The 23,501-nt window shown below is 38.8% G+C and overlaps 1 protein-coding gene across 6 annotated transcripts in view; it reads left to right on the top strand.

Moving 5' to 3' along the window:
• The window catches only part of MYBPC1 (myosin binding protein C1), a 100,526-nt gene that overhangs the window by 61,448 nt on the left and 15,577 nt on the right, over positions 1 to 23,501 (top strand). For 5 of the 6 annotated variants that reach the window (XM_060776867.2, XM_060776871.2, XM_060776868.2 and 2 more), the window contains 13 exons: positions 2,180 to 2,304; positions 2,959 to 3,064; positions 5,040 to 5,206; positions 5,380 to 5,542; positions 7,913 to 8,019; positions 9,092 to 9,225; positions 10,357 to 10,516; positions 11,323 to 11,427; positions 12,806 to 12,994; positions 13,364 to 13,498; positions 18,627 to 18,737; positions 21,474 to 21,641; positions 22,833 to 22,921. In XM_060776867.2, the coding sequence (XP_060632850.2) occupies positions 2,180 to 2,304; positions 2,959 to 3,064; positions 5,040 to 5,206; positions 5,380 to 5,542; positions 7,913 to 8,019; positions 9,092 to 9,225; positions 10,357 to 10,516; positions 11,323 to 11,427; positions 12,806 to 12,994; positions 13,364 to 13,498; positions 18,627 to 18,737; positions 21,474 to 21,641; positions 22,833 to 22,921 (1,759 nt within the window). The remainder of the gene's footprint in view (positions 1 to 2,179; positions 2,305 to 2,958; positions 3,065 to 5,039; positions 5,207 to 5,379; positions 5,543 to 7,912; positions 8,020 to 9,091; positions 9,226 to 10,356; positions 10,517 to 11,322; positions 11,428 to 12,805; positions 12,995 to 13,363; positions 13,499 to 18,626; positions 18,738 to 21,473; positions 21,642 to 22,832; positions 22,922 to 23,501) is intronic. The other variant, XM_060776872.2, reaches the window with a different exon arrangement.

The raw sequence follows: 23,501 nt of genomic DNA, 5'->3' as shown, positions 1-23,501 counted from the left end.
GGAGGTGGAGGCAAAGGAAAATGGGCAGAACCAAAAATATAAGCATATTTTCACTTTAAGATCTTTCTGCAAAGTGGCTAAGATTAAGTTAACCTTACAGAATTTGGGAGGGAGAGTATAAATTCTAAAGAGACCACCGAACAGTGTAATTTGAGATACTGTGGCCATCTAGAAAGGCATAGGAAACTGGATTTGACCCCAGACCTGAAGTTACCCATCCCTGTCAAAATTATTTTTCTTCAGTTATTATATATTTCTTATTAATTCATCCAAATGTTACCAGTCATGACAGCTGGATCAAACCTCTGTATTCATTGTTTTGGTAGATTTATAGCATCTGATTTCTCCTATGAATTTAAAGTGGCAAATGTTTGTTGTTTCTCTCCAAAACCACACTGTGAGATATATAACCTTGACAGATATTGTAGCTGTCCTGTCTTTACTCATGGTTCAATGGTGACTACAATCTGGATTTTTCAGTCTTGTGGGCTAACCACCCCACTGACTCTCTGACATCTCTGGTATTCATATGCTCATACCCTACAACTGTCCCAATTGAGAAGAAATTTCCAAATAATCCTTTGTTATCCCACATTTTCAGCTACTTTTAAAATGTCACAGTTTCTCTCTCCTCCTCCCACCTCCTGATCTTGGTTGCAAACTAGGTTTGAAGAACAAAAGAAGTTTGGTCTCCCCTCACTTACATATTTTCTGTTCCTACCTCATCCTGGATTTTATCATTTTATCTCATCCGTTTGGCCTGCCAATTCTGTTCGATTTTATATTGTGTTAATTAGCATTATTTATTTTATTTTGATACTGTAAGTATTTTCTGATGTAATTTTTTGTTGTCTGCATTCTGTATTTTATTGTGCTGTATCATAATTTTGGGGTTGGCCTCATGTTAGCTGCCCTGAGTCCCTTTTGGGGAGATGGTGGCGAGGTACAAATAAAGATTATTATTATTATTATTATTATTATTATTATTAGTTTACACTCAGCACCAGGAAGGAGAAAGGAGGGGGAGTCCAGCTCCAGGGCTTGCTGGTAATGTTGTGGGTAGGGTTTTGGAGGAATGTTTAGCTTTTGAATGTCATTTTAATTGTATTTTAACTTCTGTATCAATTGATTTTTTTATTTTTCATATTTACCTTGTTTTTAAATTGTATTGGCATGTGTCAAGTTATTGTTAGCTGCCTTGAGTCCCTGTTGAAAGATAGGCAGAATAAAAATAAATTTAATTAATTAATTATTCTCAAATAGAAGAAAAGATATTAAAGATACAATGACATTCTTTGTACTAAAAGCATATGATTCTGTCTGATCTTGGAAGCTAAGCAAGGGCAGGCTGGTTAGTACTTGGAACACCAAGGAATACCAAGTGATATAGGCTATATTTCAGAGGAAGATGACATCAAAACCATCTTTGTTCACACCTTGCTTAAGAAAACCCTGTAAAACACTGGCTCTTATAGACTTCCTCTACTTCAGGGCAGAAGATATTCTAGGAACACTATCAGAAACATGGCTTGTGTCTGTGACTCCTGGCTGGTTTACCAAGCACAGGCACGCACACATACTTCCCTCAAGAAGTCAGCTGAATTGAATGCCCCACCTTGTGTCTTTCAGGCCATTGAGCAGCTGTTAGATGCTAATGAGCTCTGGTCATTACTGACCTGAAACAAATGCGAACCAGTGACCTGAAGGTGAAAGGCCCCATATCCCATTACCTATCCCTTGAGCCAACTGGCCTACCAGTAATGTTGGCTCCTTTACCCCAGCTATTATTGTGCTTTAAAAAAATTTCAAGAGTGCTGGAATGAAACCTAGGCTCCCCTTACGAGTTATTTCTATCTTCACTGATCTAGGGTTTCAGGGTCTATTCTATTGAAGTTTACATTTGCAATGCATGCACCTCCCTTCCCCTCAGGAGTGAAACATTATGTAGTTTTAAGGCATTTAATGTCATGTTAAGTTTGGCCTTAAAGCTGCCAGAATACATAATTAGAAGGAGAGAAAGTACTTGAATTCCCACTGCCTATTTCTCTAATTCTGTACTAGTTTTCGCATTTCTAAAACATCATTTTATTACATGCATTTGAAGTAGTTGGATGGTTGCTCTTAAGACATCTTGTTGCATGGATGGTTTCAATTTTGGCATTTGCCTTTTTCCCAACAGATATATTTTTGAGCACAAGGGTAATGAAAGAATCTTATTTATCAACAACTGCTCATTGACAGATGATGCCCGTTATCATGTCACTGCTGGTGATGAGAAATGCTCTACAGAATTATTTGTAAGAGGTAAACAACAGTGGTTTTCTTATTTCAGGACTTCCAATCATTTCTCTGCTAAAAATAGTATGACTTCATTGATGTTAACCATATTGTAATATTTAATTATGGGTCTTTTGGAGGACTTTAAATGGCCAGGGAGAATAAATTTACTGATTTGGGGTCCTACCATGGGATAAAGGGGGGGAATATAAATGAACTTTTCAGAGACCATATTAATAGCAGTCGGAAGGCATATCAGGGAATAGAGATCCCACCTGTGCTGAATGGGGCCACACTCCCCCGAAGACACAGGTATTGGCAGTGGCCAGGAGGGCCTTTGCACAATTAAAACTTGTGTGCCAACTGCACCAGTTTCTTAAAAAGCCAGGTCTAGCCACATGCCTTAGTTACAGCCCATCTGATTCTGTAGCGCTGTCTGAGGAGTGCCCAGAAACTTCAGCTAGTCCAAAAAGCTGCAGCCAGGTTGCTAACTGGGGCTAGCTACAGGGAGAGGACAACACCTCTGTTGCAACAGCTCCACCGGCTGCCAGTCTGTTTCTGGGCACAATTCAAAGTCTAATTCTTCTGCAGTTCCTGTGGAAGTTTAATGCAACTCCCCATCTCCAGTTGTTTCCCATTTTATGTTGTTCCTAATCACATTGTAACAATTTTCCTCCTTAGAGCCTCCAGTACTGGTGACAAAAGGTCTGGAAGACACCAGTGCTTATATTGGTGACAAAATTGAATTAAGCGTTGAAGTGTCTGAAGATGATGCAAATGTGAAATGGTATGTCCTCATTTTTGAACTCAACCAAGGTTTGTAATGGACTCACTTTAAGTACCAATATCCTAAAGGCAGCACAAGGTCAGTCATAGTTAATACTTGGATGGTAGACCAGACCACCAATGAAGAACAGGTCCTGCAGGCTCTATTTCAAAGGAAGGAACTGGCAAAACTACCTCTCAAGTATTTCTTGCTTGAGGAAACCTTATAAAATTCATGGAACAGGCACTTGAAGACACATATGAGGTATATTCATAAGCCAACCAACCTTTATTCATAAAAATATTTGTATGAAGATACAACAATCTACACTAATCTCCTTTAAAGTAGTCCCCTTGGGCTGCCACACACTTTTCTCAATGGTTCTGCCATTATTGGAAGCAGCGCTGAAACCCCTCTTTTAAGACGGCATGTAACTGATCCATCACATTCTGCATGATGTCTTCCCTGGACTGAATTCTGATTCCTTTCAGGGCATTTTAAGCTTGGAGAAACGCCAGAAGTCTCACAGAGACATGTCAGGAGAGCAGGGAGCCTGATGAACCACGAGTATGCTGTGTTTGGTCAGGAAACTCTGTATCAGATGTGAAGAATTCACAGGTGCATTATTGTAATGGAGCTACTAATTGCTCGCTGCCCAAAGGTCCAGCTGTTTGTATTACAGAGCGCTATGAAGGTGATGCAGAATCTCTTGGTAGTACTCCTTGGTCATGGTTGTCCCATATGGTACGTATTCATGATGAACCATGTCACTGGAGTCAAAGAAGATGGTCAGAATGGCTTTGTCATTATTGTGGAGCTGCCTTGCTTTTTTTGACTTCGGGGATTTTGGATGCGTCCATTGTGATGATTGCAACTTGGTTTATGAGTTGTACCCATGAACCCAGGATTTATCGCCAGTGATCACTGTGTTGAGGAAGTTGGGATCACTGTTCACAATCTGCACCATGGCCTGTGCAATCTCCAAACTGAGTTGCTTCTGCTCAGTCATTAGCCGTTTTGGCATGAACTTTGCTGAGATTCTCCTGAACCCTAAATCTTCAGTCAAAATGGAATGAATGGATCCAGTGGTGATGCTCACCTTGTCTGCAAGTTCTCTGATCATGATTCAATGATCCTGCATCACCAGGGGCCTCACTTGGCCAATTAGAATCTCATTTCTGGATGTTGAGGGCCTACCAGAACATGCTTCACTCTCCATTGGTTTGCTGCCATCTTTGAAGCAGTTATACCATTGTCTGTGTGGTGCCCATTGCTTCGTTCCCGAAGGCCTGTTGAATCTTGAGGATCATTTCCACTTGGGAATTGCCAAGATGTAAAAACATGTAATGCAGTAGTGTTTTTCAAGTGTTTCTGTCATTTTGTCAAAAGCAAAAATTAGATGGCACTCACTTATACTTTCTCACTCATTGGCTGTCTGCCAGCGACTGACAGCTTCTGCATGCAGGAAAAAAAATTCAAGCACGAGCATTAGGATCACTTACATACATGCACCATACCACACCTCCCTACCTTCATGTCCCTCTGCTGTGAGTTGCCCTGAGTCCCCTTTGGGGTGAGAAGGGTGGGATATAAAAGTAGTAAATAGTTTTTATTTACTCACAAAATAGTATAGTTGGATACTTTTTGAATGCACCTTGTACATGCATACATTGTCAGTATTTTCTGTACTAAGTGCTCCATTGAACTCATTGTCTTTTATCCCACACACATACACAAGCTAACAAAGTTTTCAGAAAAAATGCATTTACATGTTGATTTTGAATGATTAGCCATTTGTTAAGGAGCAAATTTCTCTAGAGATTATTATTATTTCTATCTTAAAAACTAGTATTGAAAAAGACAAGCTATGTCATGGTCATTAGAAACTATATGGTAAAACTGGTTCTTGAAACATATGGCAAAGACTGTGAGGCCTGGTTTTTATAGTACTGTCATCACAGTCATTGTTACTTCTTTTTTTCAAACCCTTAACTAGGTTTAAAAATGGTGTAGAGCTGCCTCTTGAGGGAAAATCACGATATAAAGTGAAGGTTGAAGGTAAAAAACATACTCTGATCATTGAAGAAGGAACCAAAGCTGACAATGCAACTTATTCAGTGATGACAACTGGGGGACAATCGGCTGCCAAACTAAAAGTTGACTGTGAGTAAATAATGGCTTTTCAGTTGTCCTAGAAACTGTTTATATTATGCCTTCTGTAAAGCTTCCAGGATTATTCATTATAAAACAAACGGGTCTGACTTTACGTTGTCACTTCAGTTTAACTGAATTAGCCACTCATGCTAAGCTGGTGCAATTTTTTTTCATTCCTGAAGTGAGACCTCTGAAGATATTACATCCATTGGAAGACCAGACTGTGAGGCTTGGCAAAGAGCTGTCTTTGAAATGTGAGATCTCTGAGAATGTAGAAGGGAAGTGGTATAAAAATGGGCAGCTGCTCCAACCCAGTGACCGCATCAAGATGTATCATAAAGGAAGGTAAGCCTGCAACTTAGGCTGGAGAAAAACTGCATTTCATAGAAAATCCATGAACATGACCAGCAATTCAATGTGCCATTTCCTGGAAATAAATAAGAAATAAATCCCACTGCACTCAGTGAGACTGAATTCTGATTAAACATAATGGACTGCACTAAGAATGTGTGATTCCCATATCCCACACATTACCATAGCATTCATTTTAATCTTTGGCTCTGCTTTTGAATAAAACATATTTAAGCTTTTAGCAAAAGGAAGGTTGCATAAAAAGGGAAGAGTGTCAAGATTGGAATAGTTGCGCAGAGAGCGCACATTATGATCTAAATATTTACTGCATATACCCATGTATAAGTCTAGAAATATTAGTCAAAAATTCAACCTCAAAAAACGGAGTCAATTTATCCACAGGTCAATATAAGTACTCGGGTTGGATAGGTTCACTCGGAAATGACTGAAATTCAGAAAAAAAAACATACGAATTTGAGCATCCAAAGCGGGTTTTGAACCATGCAGGAAAGGTGGGGGGAAATCCGAATTTGAACCACTTATCTTTTTTTCTCTGGAAATATTCTATAATGATTGGCTGTCTCTCAAGGTTATTTTAATTTTCACAACCATTAAGCAACTTTGGTAAAGGCAAGGGGATTTTTAAAATCTCATTCTTTCTACCGGCACTGCAAAAAGGGAAGTGGTAGGCGTGGCTAATCACAGCCATCATAACTGCAGTTTGTGAAGACCAGGCCCCCAATGGTAGAGAATGCAAAATGCCTGCTGTTAAACTACATTAGCCAAAATGGCTGAAGGACCTAAAAATAGCAGTGGTCCATGTGTTCTACCAGTGTAGCAAGTTTCATCAGGATTGGTATAAAAATGAGGGAGGGAGAATCCCCTGAAGTTTCCCCAGTGCCAGTGTTTTTTTTCCCCCTACTGCGCATGCTCATCTGCATTAACGAATCGATTTGGAAATTTCTGAAAGTTTCAAAAAAAAATTGGAAAAATGTGGAAGTGACTTTATAATCGAACCAACAGCACCCCCTACATCCAAAATGAGTTTTGAACCATTTCTTTATCAACCAACCTAACAAATACCTTACTTTAACTCTTACCAAAAAAAGGGCACCTTTGGCTTCTCCGAGCAGAGTGATGAAAAATGAATGCTTAGTTAATCTTGAAAGAACCTTAAAAAAGCATTGGCCCCTCTACCCTCTCCACCATGGCACCCTTTCTGATATCTTTGAATATTTTGTTGCAAAAATGGTAGTGGTGGCCTGGGTAGCTGGCCCTTGAGACAACACTGGTGATTTTCCCTCTGCATAGAATAACCATTTGCTTATCCGCAGGTCATATCAAAATCTGTAATTTTGGTTCCCATTCTTCCCCTCAACTTATACAGGAGGTTAATTTATACATGTGCACATATGATACTTGCATCTTACTATTCCGTAGTGAGCATTAAGGAAGCTACACTTTTAAAACAAACTGACTTTTGATTCCCCAAAAGTCAACGGCATTTCAGATCAGGGATTTCTGGGGAAAACATAAAGGAAACTCAGTTCTTGTGGGTTTTTTCGGGCTATATGGCCATGTTCTAGAGGCATTTCTCCTGACGTTTCGCCTGCATCTATGGCAAGCATCCTCAGAGGTCTGAGGGAAACTGTTTTCATTCTAGCGTTCCAATAGAATTTTGCCTTGCCTTGACCCCCACTCACTAAAAAAGAGCTGAAATGAAATATCTGATTCCCAGATGTTTGAAACATTCAAAAAAATGTCTTTCAACCTCATCACAAAGGTCGGGTGAAACATCCCACTTCACCACAGAATAAAGAGGGTAACAGGATGAATCTGTGTTTTATCACTTGGCAAATCTTTTCATCGCGATTTGGGTTTTTTTATAAACTTGCTGCTTACAAATTCACTTCTGTCTCATTTAATTAGACCTTCCAAAGGCCTTTTGGAAGATGAAATGAACTGGAAGTTAGGAGCATAATAACTTGTTGAATTAAATATTTTGCCTATTCTTTCTCAGTACCAGACCTTTGGAAGAAAGGCAAGTTAATTTTACCCCAGATCTTCACTTCAGTTTAAACTTAGTTCAGTTTAAACTTAGTTGAAACTGAACAGCACTCTGGAAGTAAGAAAAGTCTAACAGTGCTTTGAAAAATAATACAAGTGAACCACTTTCACACCAGTGCAATTTGATCCCTCCAGGCGTTTTGAACAGCAACTCCTGCTGTCCCTTATTTTGGCCATGCTGTCTGGAGATGATAGAAGATGTAGACTGAATCACGTGAAGAGACAAACATTTCTAACTGTGTTAAGTCTGTGTTACGACTTTTAAAAAATATTCCTATCTTACTTTCTTTCCTACAGAATCCATCGGCTAATTATTGATAGCTCACTGGTTGAAGATGACGGCGAATACATGTTTGTTCCAGATTCCTATAATGTTAATATCCCCTGCAAAGTGCATATTATAGGTAAAAAGAAGTTTCCTCATGTACTGTTAACATAGCTGTGTTAGTCTAAAGTATTCATATACATTAGAAACCTGCAGCACCTTTGAGACTAACTGAAAGAAGTTGTTGCATAAGCTTTCATATTCTTATGGCCTCATCAGATGAGTCGTTTTCAGTGTTGTAAGGCTCCATTTGAGCCACGGAGCCCCACACTAACCATCAGACAACACAGCTTCCAGTGGGGCTCCATGGTTCAACTGGGACACAAGTGTCCTATGATGCTGTGCCAGGAACATGGGGGAATTGTAAACCATGTGTGAAGGTAAAGCTAGTCACTGGAATTGCCCCGCTGCACCGCTGATTCTCCACGGAGCTTGGTGAATCTCCCTGGGGGATCTTATAATTGTGATAAGATCCTTAGACTACTTCCTCAGATGCCTCTATTATTCAGAAAGTGCCCTGAAGAGATCAGAGACATGATGTTTTGTGGGAATTTTGTCCATCAGATAATCTATTGGTGGACCAATGCTTTCTGCATTCCTGTATTATAGCATTCCATGAAAGTGGCAGAGTTAAACATATCTTCCTAGAGCTCACTATAGTGAGGAGTGTTTCAGAAGAGTTTACACATTAATGTCTAGTAAAAAAAAAAACCCAGCAAAATGATCTTCTCTCACTTTAAAGACTAATGATTAATCTGTTATTACAAGAATTTCACTATCTAACCCAATTTTTGTTCCTAGGTTAGAAATGTTATTTCCTAATTGGTTCTATCATAAAAACATAGGAAACTTCTTTGTTGAAGTATATCAGCCACACCTTCAGTACAAATCCTGATCTTTACTGCACTTCTTATGTTAGTTTCACTTTAACATGGATGCTATTAATTTTAATAGTTCGTTGGCTACTCTTCTGTGCATGGTACTAGTTCATTTGTCTGGAAGGTTGATATTTTTTCTCTATTGCTGTTTAATTGTTGTTTTATTGTGTTTAATTCTATGTACTATTTTGTGACGACTTCTCATAAAAAAATAATAGATGTGCCAATCACAAAGCTTATTGAAATGTTCTTCTTATCATAAAAACTCCTCAGATCCTCCTAAAGTCCATCTTGATGGGCTTGGTGAAGGTAATACAGTGACAGTAGTTGCAGGAACCAAGTTACGACTTGAAATCCCTATCTCTGGAGAGCCTCCCCCAAAGGTTATGTGGAGCAAAGGGGACAAGGTACAACTGTCATTTTGACTTATTATCTGTACTCTGGTGTTATAATTCTCTTGTGTTATTAAATATGTTCACCTGTGACATATTTGTACTGATTTTAAAAATCTCTGAACTATGCTAATTGCACTGGAGGACCTAAATCAGTGGTTCTCAACCTTTGGGTCTCCAGGTGTTTACCAGTTGGTAGGATTTCTGGGAGTTGAAGACCAAAACATCTGGAGACCCACAGGTTGAGAACCACTGACCTAGATATTCCTAGAAAGGTCTTCTATAGAAATCACTGATTCTATGGTCAATTTCCAGCAGAAAGTGATCAGAGAATATTACTGGAGGATCTAGAGATTTCTTGAGAAAATGGTTTAATCAAATCCATAAAAGTTACACCCACAAATGTGTAGGGTCAACAGTATGATGCTTATCTAACCAACAGTATAGTATCAGCCAGCTATGATTCTTCTCAAGCTGAGAGACTTTGGCCTCATCTACACTGCCATATAAATTCCAGATTATCTGGTTTGAACTGAATTATATGGCAGTGTAGACTCATATAATCCAGATCAAAACAGATGTGGATTATCTGCTTTGATAATCTGGATTTTATGGCAATGTAGATCCAGCCTTTGTCAAATGTTTTGATGAAATGAAGATACACCATGCCTTCACATTTCCATGATCTTGTAACTTTGTCAAAAAATAGAATTGGACTGACATTATTTTTTTTTTGTTGACAAATCCATTTGATTTCCTGTTCCTACCACTCAATACATTGTCTTCGGTCCCTTCCACACAGACCTATATCCCAGAATATCAAGGCAGAAAATCCCACAATATCTGCTTTGAACTGAGTTATCTGAGTCCACACTCAGATAAAGTGGGATTTTATGACTTGATATTCTGGGATATAGGGCTGTGTGGAAGGGCCCTCTGCTGAGAAATAATAGAATTGGGGCAGTGTAATATCTTATTTAAATGTTTTATTCTTTTGCTAAGATTTTGGTTATATATGTTGTAAACAAGTGTGCATATTTCTTATTGAATAATTTCTTATTTGCCAGTCTCTTAGTAATTTTCTGTTCTTCTAATGTCAATAATGATTTACCTTCTCTGGATACATTTTTTTTAAACTGTTGCTAGTGGCTCATGGATTCTGCAAGCAGAATACGGGCAGAGAATTATCCAGATAGCAGCTGTTTGGTGATTGATTCCGCTGAAAGAGAAGACTCTGGTGTCTACAGGATAATGCTAAAGAATGAGGCTGGGGAAGACACAGCCCATATCAACATCAAAGTGGTTGGTAAGTCATTCCAGTCTGAGACCATTGCAAAATCTGGTTTGCTTAATCTTTCCTCCATTTTCATATTTTCTATTGGCATTTTAGATACAGAAATTACAGTAAGACCTTTGTATCCATGGAAGACAAACCATAGATGTGACCAAATACCATTAAATAACCTGATTTCTGGTCCTGGTGTTATCGAGCAATTTAGAATGGTATACTATGGAAATGCATTGGAATACTGGTATACTATGGAATTGTGTCTAAATATTCCTGGAAAGTTATACTTTCTTGGAATTTGCCAAGTCTTCCAAGGCAACTCCAGGGAAATTATACCATGGAATTTGGAGAACCTAGCAAATTGCTAGAGGGACCATGTTTCCTCTGGTATGTGAAACTGCATATATGGGTTTTACTGTTATGGTAGGCTCACTGTACTTCAAATTTCTTAGTCTTGCAGTGATCCTCAGTTATGTTAAGAAGCTGAGATAAAATGAATGAATGAAACTTTATTTATAGCCCACCCTATCTCCCCAAAGGGACTCAGGGTGGCTCACAACCAAATATACAATGGCAAACATTCAATGCCGACAGTAATACATAAACAAATCAATAAACAAATCGAGGACAACTTGATTGACTGAAAATTAGCACTTGAGAAACAGCACATCAAATGAACTGTACATTTTTAACCTAACCGCAGTCTATAAAAGTTTAATTTTGCTTCACTGCAGCAGTACATCATGGCTCATCTGTTCTATAGGAATGTCAGCACAACAAAAAAAGAAATACAAACTAATATTAATGCTTTTTTATTGCAACAGATATTCCTGACCCTCCAGAAGCACCCAACGTAATTGAAGTAGGAGAAGACTGGTGTATAATGAACTGGGAACCTCCAGCATGTGATGGTGGATCCCCTGTTTTAGGTAAGAAGAACACACATCCACATGGCTATTTTAATATTTGGAAAGATTCCTATCAAGGTTAATGGAGCTACCTTATCTGAGAAAGAAATAGAAAAGAAAGCCTTCCGAGAATCAACATATGAGAGTAACACACATTTACACGTATACGCACACACACAAACACTGTTCATTAGAGTTAGGATTCCGAGTCTTGATTGGGATTCACCAGAGTAGAGGCAGATAAAACACAACTTGTGATCCACATACATCCCCAGAAGCATCCAGACTCCCTAAAAATACATTTTGCGGGGTGATTTTTGCTTACCCTCTTAAAAATATCTCAAACCCACAGCAGTTTTACTAACTCAACCCCACAACTCCCACATACCATAAAAACCTGCCAGACCCCCTCCCATACACACAGGGGAAAATGGACTGAAATCAAAACCAGACATCATGGTGTTCACCTCTGCTTTCATTTTGGCTAATTTGGGGAGTTTTTGGAAGATTCTGGGAGAGAAAAACTTCTGTACTTTGTAGTAGTTTTGGTCTTTTAGCGTTTGGGAATGGAAAATTGTCAGGAAATACACATACACAAATGAACATATGTAATGGATTTAGAGATTTTAGCATGCCAGTATGATGGCCAAGGAAGGGAGCAAAACCATTAAAGGAACAGGACCCATGCCCTAAAGGGGATTCAGGAGTATTTGATGGCAAAACATTAATTTTGTCTCTGTGTGTGGGTGAAATGCAGCCTCTTAACCCACAGCAGTCATCCATTCCTGTAGAATCCTATGAAACGTCATGTAAGAAAAAATGTGTTAAACACCTGTTGTTGTTTTTTAAAAAACATGCTATTAAGGCAGCGTACAACATTTTACAAGCACAATACAATTTACAAACTCCTAATACAATTAAACAAAATGTATAAGTCAGATATCACTGTGCTAACTAAGGACTTCATCAGACGGGCGTTCATAAGCCAGGGAACAGTATGGGAATTGGTGGGGCAGCAGTGGAAACCATGGAGCAGTGCATTGCTTCATCCCCTTACCATCACACAATGTTTTCCAACTGTCCACGGCTTCCATCCGCACTGTCTCCAGCTTAGTGTTATGAGATCTTGGGTAGTTATCCGTGTTCTCAGGTCTGCCTCTGAGCATGCTCCCAACTCAGAGCAAGGACGGAGCCCCGCCAAAAGAAGTCCTGCATCATGTTATGGGCTCCGGCAGGTTCTGTCCTGGCTGCATTTCGGCAGCATTTTAGGATAGAGGAAAAAATCCCCGTCTGATGAAATCCTAAATCAAATAAGTCAAATTAGTAATTTGTATTTGCTTATTTTAGAAACGCTGTGCCATTAGCAGATTGTACTATAATTGTGCATATATTCATCCAGGATACTACATTGAGAGAAAAAAGAAGCAAAGTTCCAGGTGGATGAGGCTAAACTTTGATCTTATTAAAGAAACAACGTTTGAGCCCAAAAAGATGATTGAAGGAGTTGCCTACGAAGTCCGTGTGTTTGCTGTTAATGCTATTGGTACTTCGAAACCAAGCATGCCCTCAAAGCCTTTTGTGCCATTGGGTGAGTATATTTAAATAAGTACACAATTGATTACTTTGTTATTTACCACAGAATATAATAGATGGGACAGGAGTGTGTCTCCCCAAAATAATGTGGGGGAGATACCTGTTTGCTTAATCCTTCTGGTGCCTGTGGTCAAGTTCAGTTCCTCTCCTCATAGCCTTAAGTATCATATCAGTTGCAATATCAGCACAGCAATTTTATTGGATCTGTGTCAAAGAGGTGGTGCACAATCCCATAAGTGGAAAATATTTGTGTATAAAGCAGTTGTTCAAAGAGCAGCAACACAAGGATAGCCCATAGATGTAAAAGAGCTTCAACAGATAGAACGGTATTGTTAACACAAATCCCTCCTTTTCTTGTTTTTAGCTGTCACAAGTCCACCTACTTGCTTGGCAGTTGATTCCGTAACAGATACCACAGTAACCATGAAGTGGAGGCCACCAGACCAAATTGGAGCTGCAGGTTTAGATGGCTATATTATAGAGTATTGCTTTGAAGGAAGTAAGTGGCCATGCTTTTTTGCTGCTTCAACTAGGTGAGACATGTCCTACTTTTTCTATCTGAGTTAGAGGAAAATATGTAATAAATTCGGGTCCTTCAAAGTAAAATTGTGAGGTTCTATCCTATCCAATTTCAGAAGTCCTGATCATACTACTTATAATGAAATACTGGTTTCACATTTTCGGATGGCATTATAAATCAAGGCGTCATAATCCCGAAACCCTGGGAAATATGTATTGCATTTATATGGAAATACCATGTATGGTTTCAGTGGCAACTCTTGCCTTGAGTAATTGAGAAATCAAGAAAGAAAGAAAATGAAATCAGAATTTGTTATCCTATTAATTGTGCATTAATTTGAAGCCCAACATATAAATGTTGTTTTTTTATATAAGTAATATTTTATATAATGAAATCAACACAGTTTTCAGAGTGAATCTTTTAGTATGGATGTGTCAAACTGGTCTTATGAATATTTCACACCCAGACAACAGTTTATCTTGGTAGTTCTTCAAGGGTTGTGAACTGGACAACAATGAGGTATTTGCAAGGCCAGTTCAGCATGTCAGAAACATCTGAAAACATTTAGGATTGGTTAAAGAAATCAGCATGGTTATTATGAGATAAAAGCCACTGAAATCTAAAGTCAAAAATTTTCATCAGGTATAATGCTTGTGAGAGTTCATCGGAATTTGATGCATGGTTTTTAAGACTGGAGGTAAGCTATACTAGTACAACAGTCTGTGCACTTCTTCAGTTGTTACTCAAGGAAGTTGCAGAAGGATACAGGTAAACACACATATATGCACCAAGATGTATTATGCAGCTGGTGTCAGCAAAAGTCCAGGTGAAAAATACACTGATGCTCCCTTGGTGGTGCTGTTAGACCTCAGCTTCTGATCACAATTGTGCAAACACATCCCTGGAAGTCACTTGCACTGAGCTCTGTGTGACTTACTACTGAGTTAGATATTCAGAGGATCAGTTTGCATATATCCTCAGCTTGTTTTTATGAGAGCCTCTCTAGTACAGAAAATGTCAGGATGCTCCTTCAGCAAGCTAATTTGACCTGGCAACCTTCAGCTCACAGTATGATTTATGATGAGGGACATTTCCCTTCAGTTCAGTTTTTCATTTGTCTGGCAAGCCAAGTTGTTGGCAGAGCCAAACTATATCTGTTTTCCTTTACCTGTGTGTGAACTGGACTGCCTTTCAGGTCAAAGCCAAACATATTAAATAACAAACGTTTTCAGACTGGGCAAGATGATCAGATTCTTCTACCTCAGTGGTACATATGTCTCGAGTACCATATTATTAATAGAAACATTCACTGATCTGAAGCCAAAAACAGTAAATGTTTGTGTCATCCAGGAACAGATTAAAAAATGAGACACTGGAGTATAAAATCCAATTTCCATATGGAAATAATGCCCCCCTCCAATTTTGTAATATCCAGAGAAAAATAGGGGGGGGGGGGAATCAAAAATAGAAGTGCCATGTATGCCACCATCAGGAGAGGCAAGTTAAAAATAAAGGAAATATAAATAAATATTGTGTGCATGAATTTAATTTTACCTGTTATTGGTACAACTAGTACACACAGTCCACATTTCATGAAGAAATGGCAGAGGATGACAGACACAGCTGGCAAAAGATATATGATTTCCTATTTCTGCTTTCCTACTCTTAATCAATTTTTCTATCACTTCATTTTTAACAGCACTATCTGTGGATAGGATTTTCATCTACTGGGTTTTAAACACTGTATTGCCAGCCATGTGAGACATTCTAATATTTATTTTCTTTGTTGGAGACTAAAGAGATATTCCTGTGGGTTTCTTTAAATTGATGGATTAGACATGGGCTAGGTTACTGTTTCATCCATTTCATTTGTGTTTTCGTACCATTTTGTTTATTAGGAATGCACTAAATGGTACTCCCCCCTCCAGTACGGAAACACCAGTGAAACAAATGAAAAGTGGGAATGGTAACTGTTTGTTGTCTGATTTCCATGTCTACCAGAGCTGTAGGCCCTGGGATGCATAGGCACTTCGCTCTTCTCTCCCCTTAACTGTGTAAAGCAAAGGAAAAAAAAACCTTACTGTAACTCCATCAGCATGTGCGGACACAGCACATCTTTGGCATGCGCAACAGGCCCTGAAGTGGAGCACTGAACACCAAGTACATCTTTGGCACTCAGTGCTCCACTTCAGGGCCTGGCATGTGTGCTTTGGGAAATGAGAGTGTCTGGCGAGCAGGCCTGCCAGCAGTCTCTGAAGCAGAGCATCAAATGCCAAGCGCATTTTCAGAGCCTGAAGCAGAGCACCAAGTAAGATTCATTTAGTGTTCAGCGCTCCATTTCAGGGCCTGTTGGCAGGCCTGCTCGCCAGATGCACTCTTTTTCTAAGGAGAGTGCGTTTGGTGAGCACACCCTGAAGTGGAGTGCTGAGCACCAAAAGTGTGCTGTATCCACACACACCTATGGAGCTACAGTAAGTTTTTTTCCTTTGCTTTATACAATTAAGGGGAGAGAAGAGAGAAGTACCCATGTCTCCCAGGGGCTGCAGCCCTGGTAGGCATGAAGATAGTCATTTTTGGACTTTTTCCGAAAACGCACATTTGTTTAGCCACCCATTTTCAGAAGCGGTGCCTGACGCCTCTGGCTGAGAAAGGCGGTATACAAATGCAGTAAATAAATAATAAATAAATAAAACCAAAACATGGCAATATGAATGAAACATACAGAAATTGAGAGCAATTCCATACAAATGCACAAGACTATTATATAGTTGGAAAACCCTTCAAGGCTGGGTTGGGGGAAGAGACTGTAGGAAAAGGACATTGCAGCACAGGTGGGCAATGCCAGAAGGAAGACATCACCTCTTCCAAGACCTCCTGACCAGCTTCTTCTATCAGCAGATGTACCACATTGGATTCAGATCCATAAAAAATATTCATGTTTTGTGAATTAGTCAGTTATTGAATAGAAATGCTGTGTAACTAAGGAGAATGCTGAATGCATGGTGGTGAATGGTAAATCTAGCAATAACAAGAAGACAAGTCTTTCAATAAGTACTTTACAGTTTGTCAAGTCTAACTTCCTTGTGTACTTGTTGAACAGAGCAAATCCTTTACTTTTTTCTTTCAGATAGGCTTAAAAGCATTAAGAAGATATGTCAAAATGACAGCTGTGTCTGCCATTTTGGTATTACCCACCTTAGATAAAATACAATAGTGATGTATTTTACAAATAGTATTGTGTGCACTTTGTGTATTCTACTTATGCTTTGCATATCTAGATATACACCTATATTTATGTATATATATATATAAAATTTTTGTGACTCATGTGTATTGTAATTCTTTGGGACATTTCTTGGGGAAAAATCTTGGTGCTTACTCCTGTATCTCTTGCTGTGCCTTATCTCCTTTCCTTATTCTTTCAATACCTGAATTTCTCTGTTCTTCATCTTTCTTTTCCAGTATTTTTCCTCCAACTAATTTTTCTACAAAGTTTAATGTTTCACCTGGATTTCCAGGAATACTTTCTTTGACTGTCAATCTTTCGGCTGTCACTCTTTCAGTTCTACCTCTCTACTCTTCTGCTTACTTCTTCTGTCAGTTGTTCTCTCTTTCTCTATTATTTCTGTCACTTGTCTATTGCCCTTGAATTGAGTATTAGTAGGACTGCTTTATTCATATGCACTTTTTAATGGAGAAAAGGAAGATTAACATGGCCCCTTAAAGCGAATAGAGGTGATCCTTGGTGTTCAGTTGAATCAATATTACTTTCATGTAGACATATCTGCACAAAGCTTCAACTTAGCAACAAAATCAGATACAGTAGAATCTTGCTTATCTGACATAAGTGGGCTGACAGAACGTTGGATAAGCAAAAATGTTGAATAATAAGGAGGGATTAAGGAAAAGCCTATTAAACGTCGAATTACATTATGATTTTACAAATTAAGTAGCTAAAAATCATGTTTAACAACAAACCAACAGAAAAAGCAGTTCAATACATGGTAACTTTATGTAGTAATTACTGTTTTTACGAATTTAGCACCAAAACATCGCAATTTATTGAAACAGCTGTGAATCCAGGCGGGATGCAGACTGCATTGGATAATACAGAATGTTTGATGAGCGAGGGTTGGATAAGTGAGACTCTACTGTATTTCAATCCTCATGGCTCATTCAGTTCCTGATTCATTTGCCATCAAGAATTGAAGATCTGGAGGACTTAAAACAAGGGAATGAACACCTAAATAATTCACAGCTCTCAGTTTTCCTATACTTCAGTAACAGTAATTGGCCTACGTCCAGCATTATGCTAATACCTAATAAGCAGCCCAAATAATATTTGTTCCCCTATTTTATGGTCGTAAATTCAAAATAAGTACTTTTGCTCACTTTGTCCTTCTTGCTTTCTCTCCCTCCAAACACATGCACCCTTGTGCATACATACACTTATTTCTACGAGAAATAAATGCGTAAGTTACACAAATCTCCAAGTATAAAAAAAATCATTGTCATAAATAAATCCTCTTCAATGTTTTTGAGAATTAAAATATGTTTTTCTTTCATTAGCATCATGAAACAAGTTCAGGTGTCCTCAACCAACCTTAGATGTGTACCCCAAATCCTATACCCTTCCCAGCATGAATTTTGATTAAGGACAGATATACAAGTCACAGGAGGTTTAATATTAGTGTTTTAATATATCATAAGACCAACAGCATTTGAACATGAACTCTACTGAGATCATTGCAGCAATAATGTCATTGGACCACTTCCCAAGTTCTAGCTATGTGTTTCATTTTGTAGTTTAGGGCTTCTTCCCTTTTTTGGTAGCTGTCTACGGCTATGCCAGTATCTCCAAATAACCTTATAGGATCTGTCCGCATAGATTCTTTTTCTTCATCTTTCAGTCTTCCTTTTCCTATTCTGGACTTCACTTTCACTTTTTCTTCCTCTGAAATCTTCTCTTTTTCTCAGTGGTCCTAACTTCTCCTTTCAAACTCAGTCTCTCTTTTTCTCTCCCTTTCTGGGTGGTCATATATACCAGTCGAAAAGGCCCTTCTGCCTAGTATGGTAAATTCCCATGTGTGCTTTCCAAACCATTTAGGTTCCCCAGCAGCCACTACAGAGAGCAAGGGAAACAATGATTCAGTGCAAATTAATAGTGAGGAGGCAGACGGGGGCAAGACGCAGACTGAAGAAACGACACCTAAACCCTGTGAGTGTTCAGTGCCATCTTTTTTCCCCCTTTGCCTCTTTTTTATTTTGTGCTTTCCCTTGATCTTTGTTTGGAGCCTCCATCTGAAGGAAACAAATGAGAAAACCAAGCAAACTATGATTTGCCAGTAGTAGGAACCATACACATGTTTGAGTTAATTATCTTCCCAGTTCTTTCATCTTCCTAAAGCTCCTCTTCAAGGTGCAGTATATATCTCTGTTGTGGTTATACTTACTAAAAGGGATTACTAACCACTGACTCATTTATCGCCTGTGTGAAAGTGGGTGTCTCTGAATTAATTGTAATGATGGACTCTCATAAGGTATATCGGCAGAACTATTTGATGGTGAATTACTGGAGGCAACCTATGACCTGGAAGGTAAAGTATACTGAACATGTACAATGAAGATATGTAAATATTCTTACCAACAGGTTTTTGGAAGCAGTGTCTGCTACATATTTCAGCAAGGATACAAAATGATTTGTCTTGTGAAGAGATCAGGATTTTTGAATCCATATTATTTATTATACAGTATATATTTAGGAGCCCATGGTGGCGCAGTTGGTTAAATCACTGAGCTGCTGAGCTTGTTGACCGAAAAGTCACAGGTTCGAATCCGGGTAGCAGTGTGAGCTTCCGCTGTCAGACCCAGCTTCTGCCAACCTGGCAGTTTGAAAGCATGCAAATGTTTTCTGCAGCCTATTAATGGAAATCTCCTGTGCACAGAAAGAGACAGCCTAACAACGTCTTGAGAACTGCTTTGAAATGGGATTGAGATGATATAATGCAAGGTGACCTTAAGCAAGTCACTTCCCTTCAACCTCAGAGGAAGGCAAAAGGAATCATCATCATCATCTTTATTTATACCATGCCACGACCACTACCACCATCATCATCATCTTTATTTATACCATGCCACCATCCCCCGAAGGGAATCAGGGCAGCTAACAAATCACTCAAAGATGCAAACACAACATACAACAAGTGCATAAACAATAACACAAAAGCAAGAACAAACCACAAACATCATAAGAGCCCACAGGCTCTTATGCAACAATAGCTGCAGATATAAAACCAACTGCAATCAATATCAGTCTCATAAAGTGTAAAGTGAAATATTCTCTAGGAACACCGCACTGAACAAATCTTGCCAAGAACACCCCATGACAGGCCTACCTTATTGGCTTCATAAGTTGGAAACAGTTTAAAGGCACCCAACAACAACAAATCAGGAATGTATATGAGAAAATGACTAAAGGCCTCACAAATTGGGCAGAGAACCCATGGAAGGCATTGGGATTCATTTTTACTTAATTTTAGAAAAGGGTAATACAAAAGGGCAACAAATACAAAAAGGCCCTAAAGTCAATACATCTTAGATCTGTTGTAAGTCAGGTGGAATAATACACAGCATTTGTTCATCAGTAGAGTATAGGAACCACACTGAGGAACACTAATACAGTTGTTCCCCCAGAATTTAAGATTCTCATTTGGAGGGAGCTAATGCAGAGATTGCCCTGCTAACATACACAATATATGTGTCTGGTAGTTTTCTGCAAAAAGGATCACCTTTTCCCCATGACTGAAGATCTCTCACCATACAACGACTTCCTTTCCAGTGCAAGCTGCTACAATTTGTTTATCCATTTCTGTAATGATTAATATAAAGCAAACTTCCAGCTGATAGCTGCTTCTCAGTCTAGTAGCTGAAAGTAACAACGAGGATTTTAAGATTCAAGTGTTTGTAATTATCTTAAAGTGGATAGGAGAGATATCCTTCTGAGAAACTAGTTGGTTATCGAAGAGATTAAGACATATGGCCTACTCTCTGAATGTTGCTACAGAGATAAATGTAGCCACATACGCAGAGATATAGCTATGAAAGGAGGAGCCCCCGGTGGTGCAATGGGTTAAACCCTTGTTCCGGTAGGACTGAAGACCAACAGGTCGGAGGTTCGAATCTGGGGAGAGCACAGATAAGCTCCCTCTATCATCTCCAGCTCCATGCGAGGACATGAGAGAAGCCTCTTACAAGGATGGTAAAAACATCAAAACATCCAGGTGTCCCCTGGGCAATATCCTTGCAGATGGCCAATTATCTCTCACCAGAAGCGACTTGCAATTTGTCAAGTCGCTCCTGACACACACAAAAAAAAAGCTATGAAAGGGATGAGGGCATTGCCCCCCATAAGAAGTCAGCCCCCAATGTAATTTTCCCTCAGTATCCAAACATCTAGCATTGCAGTAATTTAAAACTTTATTTGAACATTTAGAAATATAGTTTGGGAGCCCAGGGAAAATGACCAGGAGAGTGATTAGAAAAATACTAAGACAGAAAATCTAAGACAGCTTGGTGTGACCAATTATCAACATTTCACTCTCTGAAAAACTAGAATTTTGGGGGCTGAAAGAAAATTTCATTTGAGTACAGAATTCTTATTTGGGAAGAGCAGTGCCCTCATTTTGCCCTCAGTCATAACTACACTTTTGCACATGCATAGCATTTTTCTTTTGCCCCACAGTTTGTCCAACATGAAGGAAGAATGGATCTGTAAGTTGAGTGTAACCTTGGAAATCAAATAACATTTGCTTCTTGCAGTCTAAGAACTAGAAAATACCTTAAGGGAAGAAAATCCTTTCGTCTTGCTACCTTTTTATGAAGTGGTTTGATTGCATATCAAATGTCTAATTCTTGATGTTTGCCCTTGTTCCCTTTTGCCTTTCTTTCACTTAAGCGGAAGAATGGATTGTGGCTAATCCAGAGCTCACCGACAAAACTAAGTTCACCATCACTGGTCTTCCAACTGGATCGAAAATCTTTGTCCGAATAAAAGCTGTGAATGCTGCTGGTCCCAGTGATCCTCGGTTGCACCCACAGGCTATTTTAGTCAAGGAAGTTATTGGTGAGAAAGATGGACCATTTTTGTTTCTGACCATGCACAAAATTTGCCATATCTGTTATTTCCTTTCCTGCTTCATACATCTTCTAGAGTTGCTTTCTCCCCTCTTTTCTTACATGGCAGTGGTTCTCAAGCTGTGGGTTCCCAGGTGTTTTGGCCTACAACTCCCAGAAATCCCAGCCAGTTTACCAGCTGTTAGGATACAGTTACACTTTGATATTCATAGGGGATACATTACTGACAGGACTGCTTACCTGAAACCATGGATATGACCAAACCCCATAAATTAACCAACTTTGGGTCAGTGCTGGAGGACTTAGAGATTCCTAGAAGCTGGCAGACTGGGTATACTTTCAGAATACCATAGAATCACACTGATGATTCTAGCAAATTCCTAGAGAGGATACCTCCTGAAAGCGGGTAACTGAAACTGTGGACATGGATTCCACTGTTATACAGGTCTTACTGTATATACACTTTTGGGCATTGATCCTCACTACTTTAAAATAATTCCAGTACAAAGAAGGAAAGAATAATTTAAAAATATTTCCCCAAAATTGTCAGAAATGCAATTTGTTGATTGTTAGGAAACCCTGGTGAGGAAAATCCTGGACCAAATCTTTGCACTTTTTGGATGATTCTGCAAAAAAGGATATGTGATTTTCCATGTAGAAAACAGTATTTTCTGCACACAAAGTAATATCTCTATGTAGAAAGATTTTCAGTGAAGATATTACTGCTTCTGCACAGTAATAAGTCATGGCAGTGAAGCAGTAGTAGTGACACTCCATAAGGGTAGACCTGTGGGTCCTGGTATTTGTATACATGTAGGTAGTATCAGAATGACATTAAATTATGTATAGCTGTGAATTTTTCAAATTAAGAATTCACTTTAAATACTTAAGATTTTTAAAATTTAACTTTGCAATGTTTTCAAAAAAAATGTAAGGGCCAATTCAGAAATAGCAATGTCAATGGAACAGATCTTGGTTTACTACACCAACAATGAGCCCTGGGCCTGTGTGCGCACCCTACAGCTCTCTAGCTTCCTTAATTCTAATTATCATTTTCCCTTAAAAACGAGACTAAGAAACATTGGTTAGATGTCAGTTTATTGACCAGCATATGAAAGCAAGAGCCACTCTGGTTAATCAAAGGTAATAACAATGATTTCCTTTTCCATTTTGATACAAGAACCTCCAAAGATTCGCCTCCCAAGACATTTAAAGCAAACCTACATTCGAAGGGTTGGAGAAGCTGTAAATCTTGTGATTCCTTTCCAGGTAGAGAAAATACATATCTTTTTAAATAGATGTATGTTAATCATTTGTTTGAACTATTATTTTAATATTTTTAATATGTTGACACCGCTTTGGTCGCCCTGAGTCCCCCCCCTCGGGGGTGAGAAGGGTGAGGTATAAATATAGGAAATAAATAAATAAATTCTTATAATGTGTAAGAATAACATTGACTGAAAGATGTATGAAAATAGCATGCCAGTTTATTTTATTGCTTAATAGTCACACTCTTTTACTGTTCTGTCACGTGCTGGGCCTGTAACAGCTGTCTTTTCTATAGGACGTATACTTTAAGACCAGTGGGAAGCCAGGGGGCCTCAAAGAGAGGTTCTCAGGGATTTTTCTGAAGTGATGGTCTTTAGAGTCTTTAATGATACAACAAAGTCTTTATTATGGAACAAATAACAAATCTTCAATGTTTCAAACAACACTTCAAGGGTTTCTTAGTCTAGTCCTCAAGGGACTGGTACCTGACTTTGATTGTACTTTCTTCGTAAGAAAAAAACCCTTTTAACCTCTCCTAGGCTGTCTATTATCTAGGCCTCGTTGATGTGGGTCCTACTAC

Source organism: Anolis sagrei, chromosome 5, assembly GCF_037176765.1.
Source record: "Anolis sagrei isolate rAnoSag1 chromosome 5, rAnoSag1.mat, whole genome shotgun sequence".
In the NCBI taxonomy this organism is placed as follows: domain Eukaryota; kingdom Metazoa; phylum Chordata; class Lepidosauria; order Squamata; family Dactyloidae; genus Anolis; species Anolis sagrei.
This window is presented reverse-complemented; position numbering and strand designations above follow the sequence as displayed.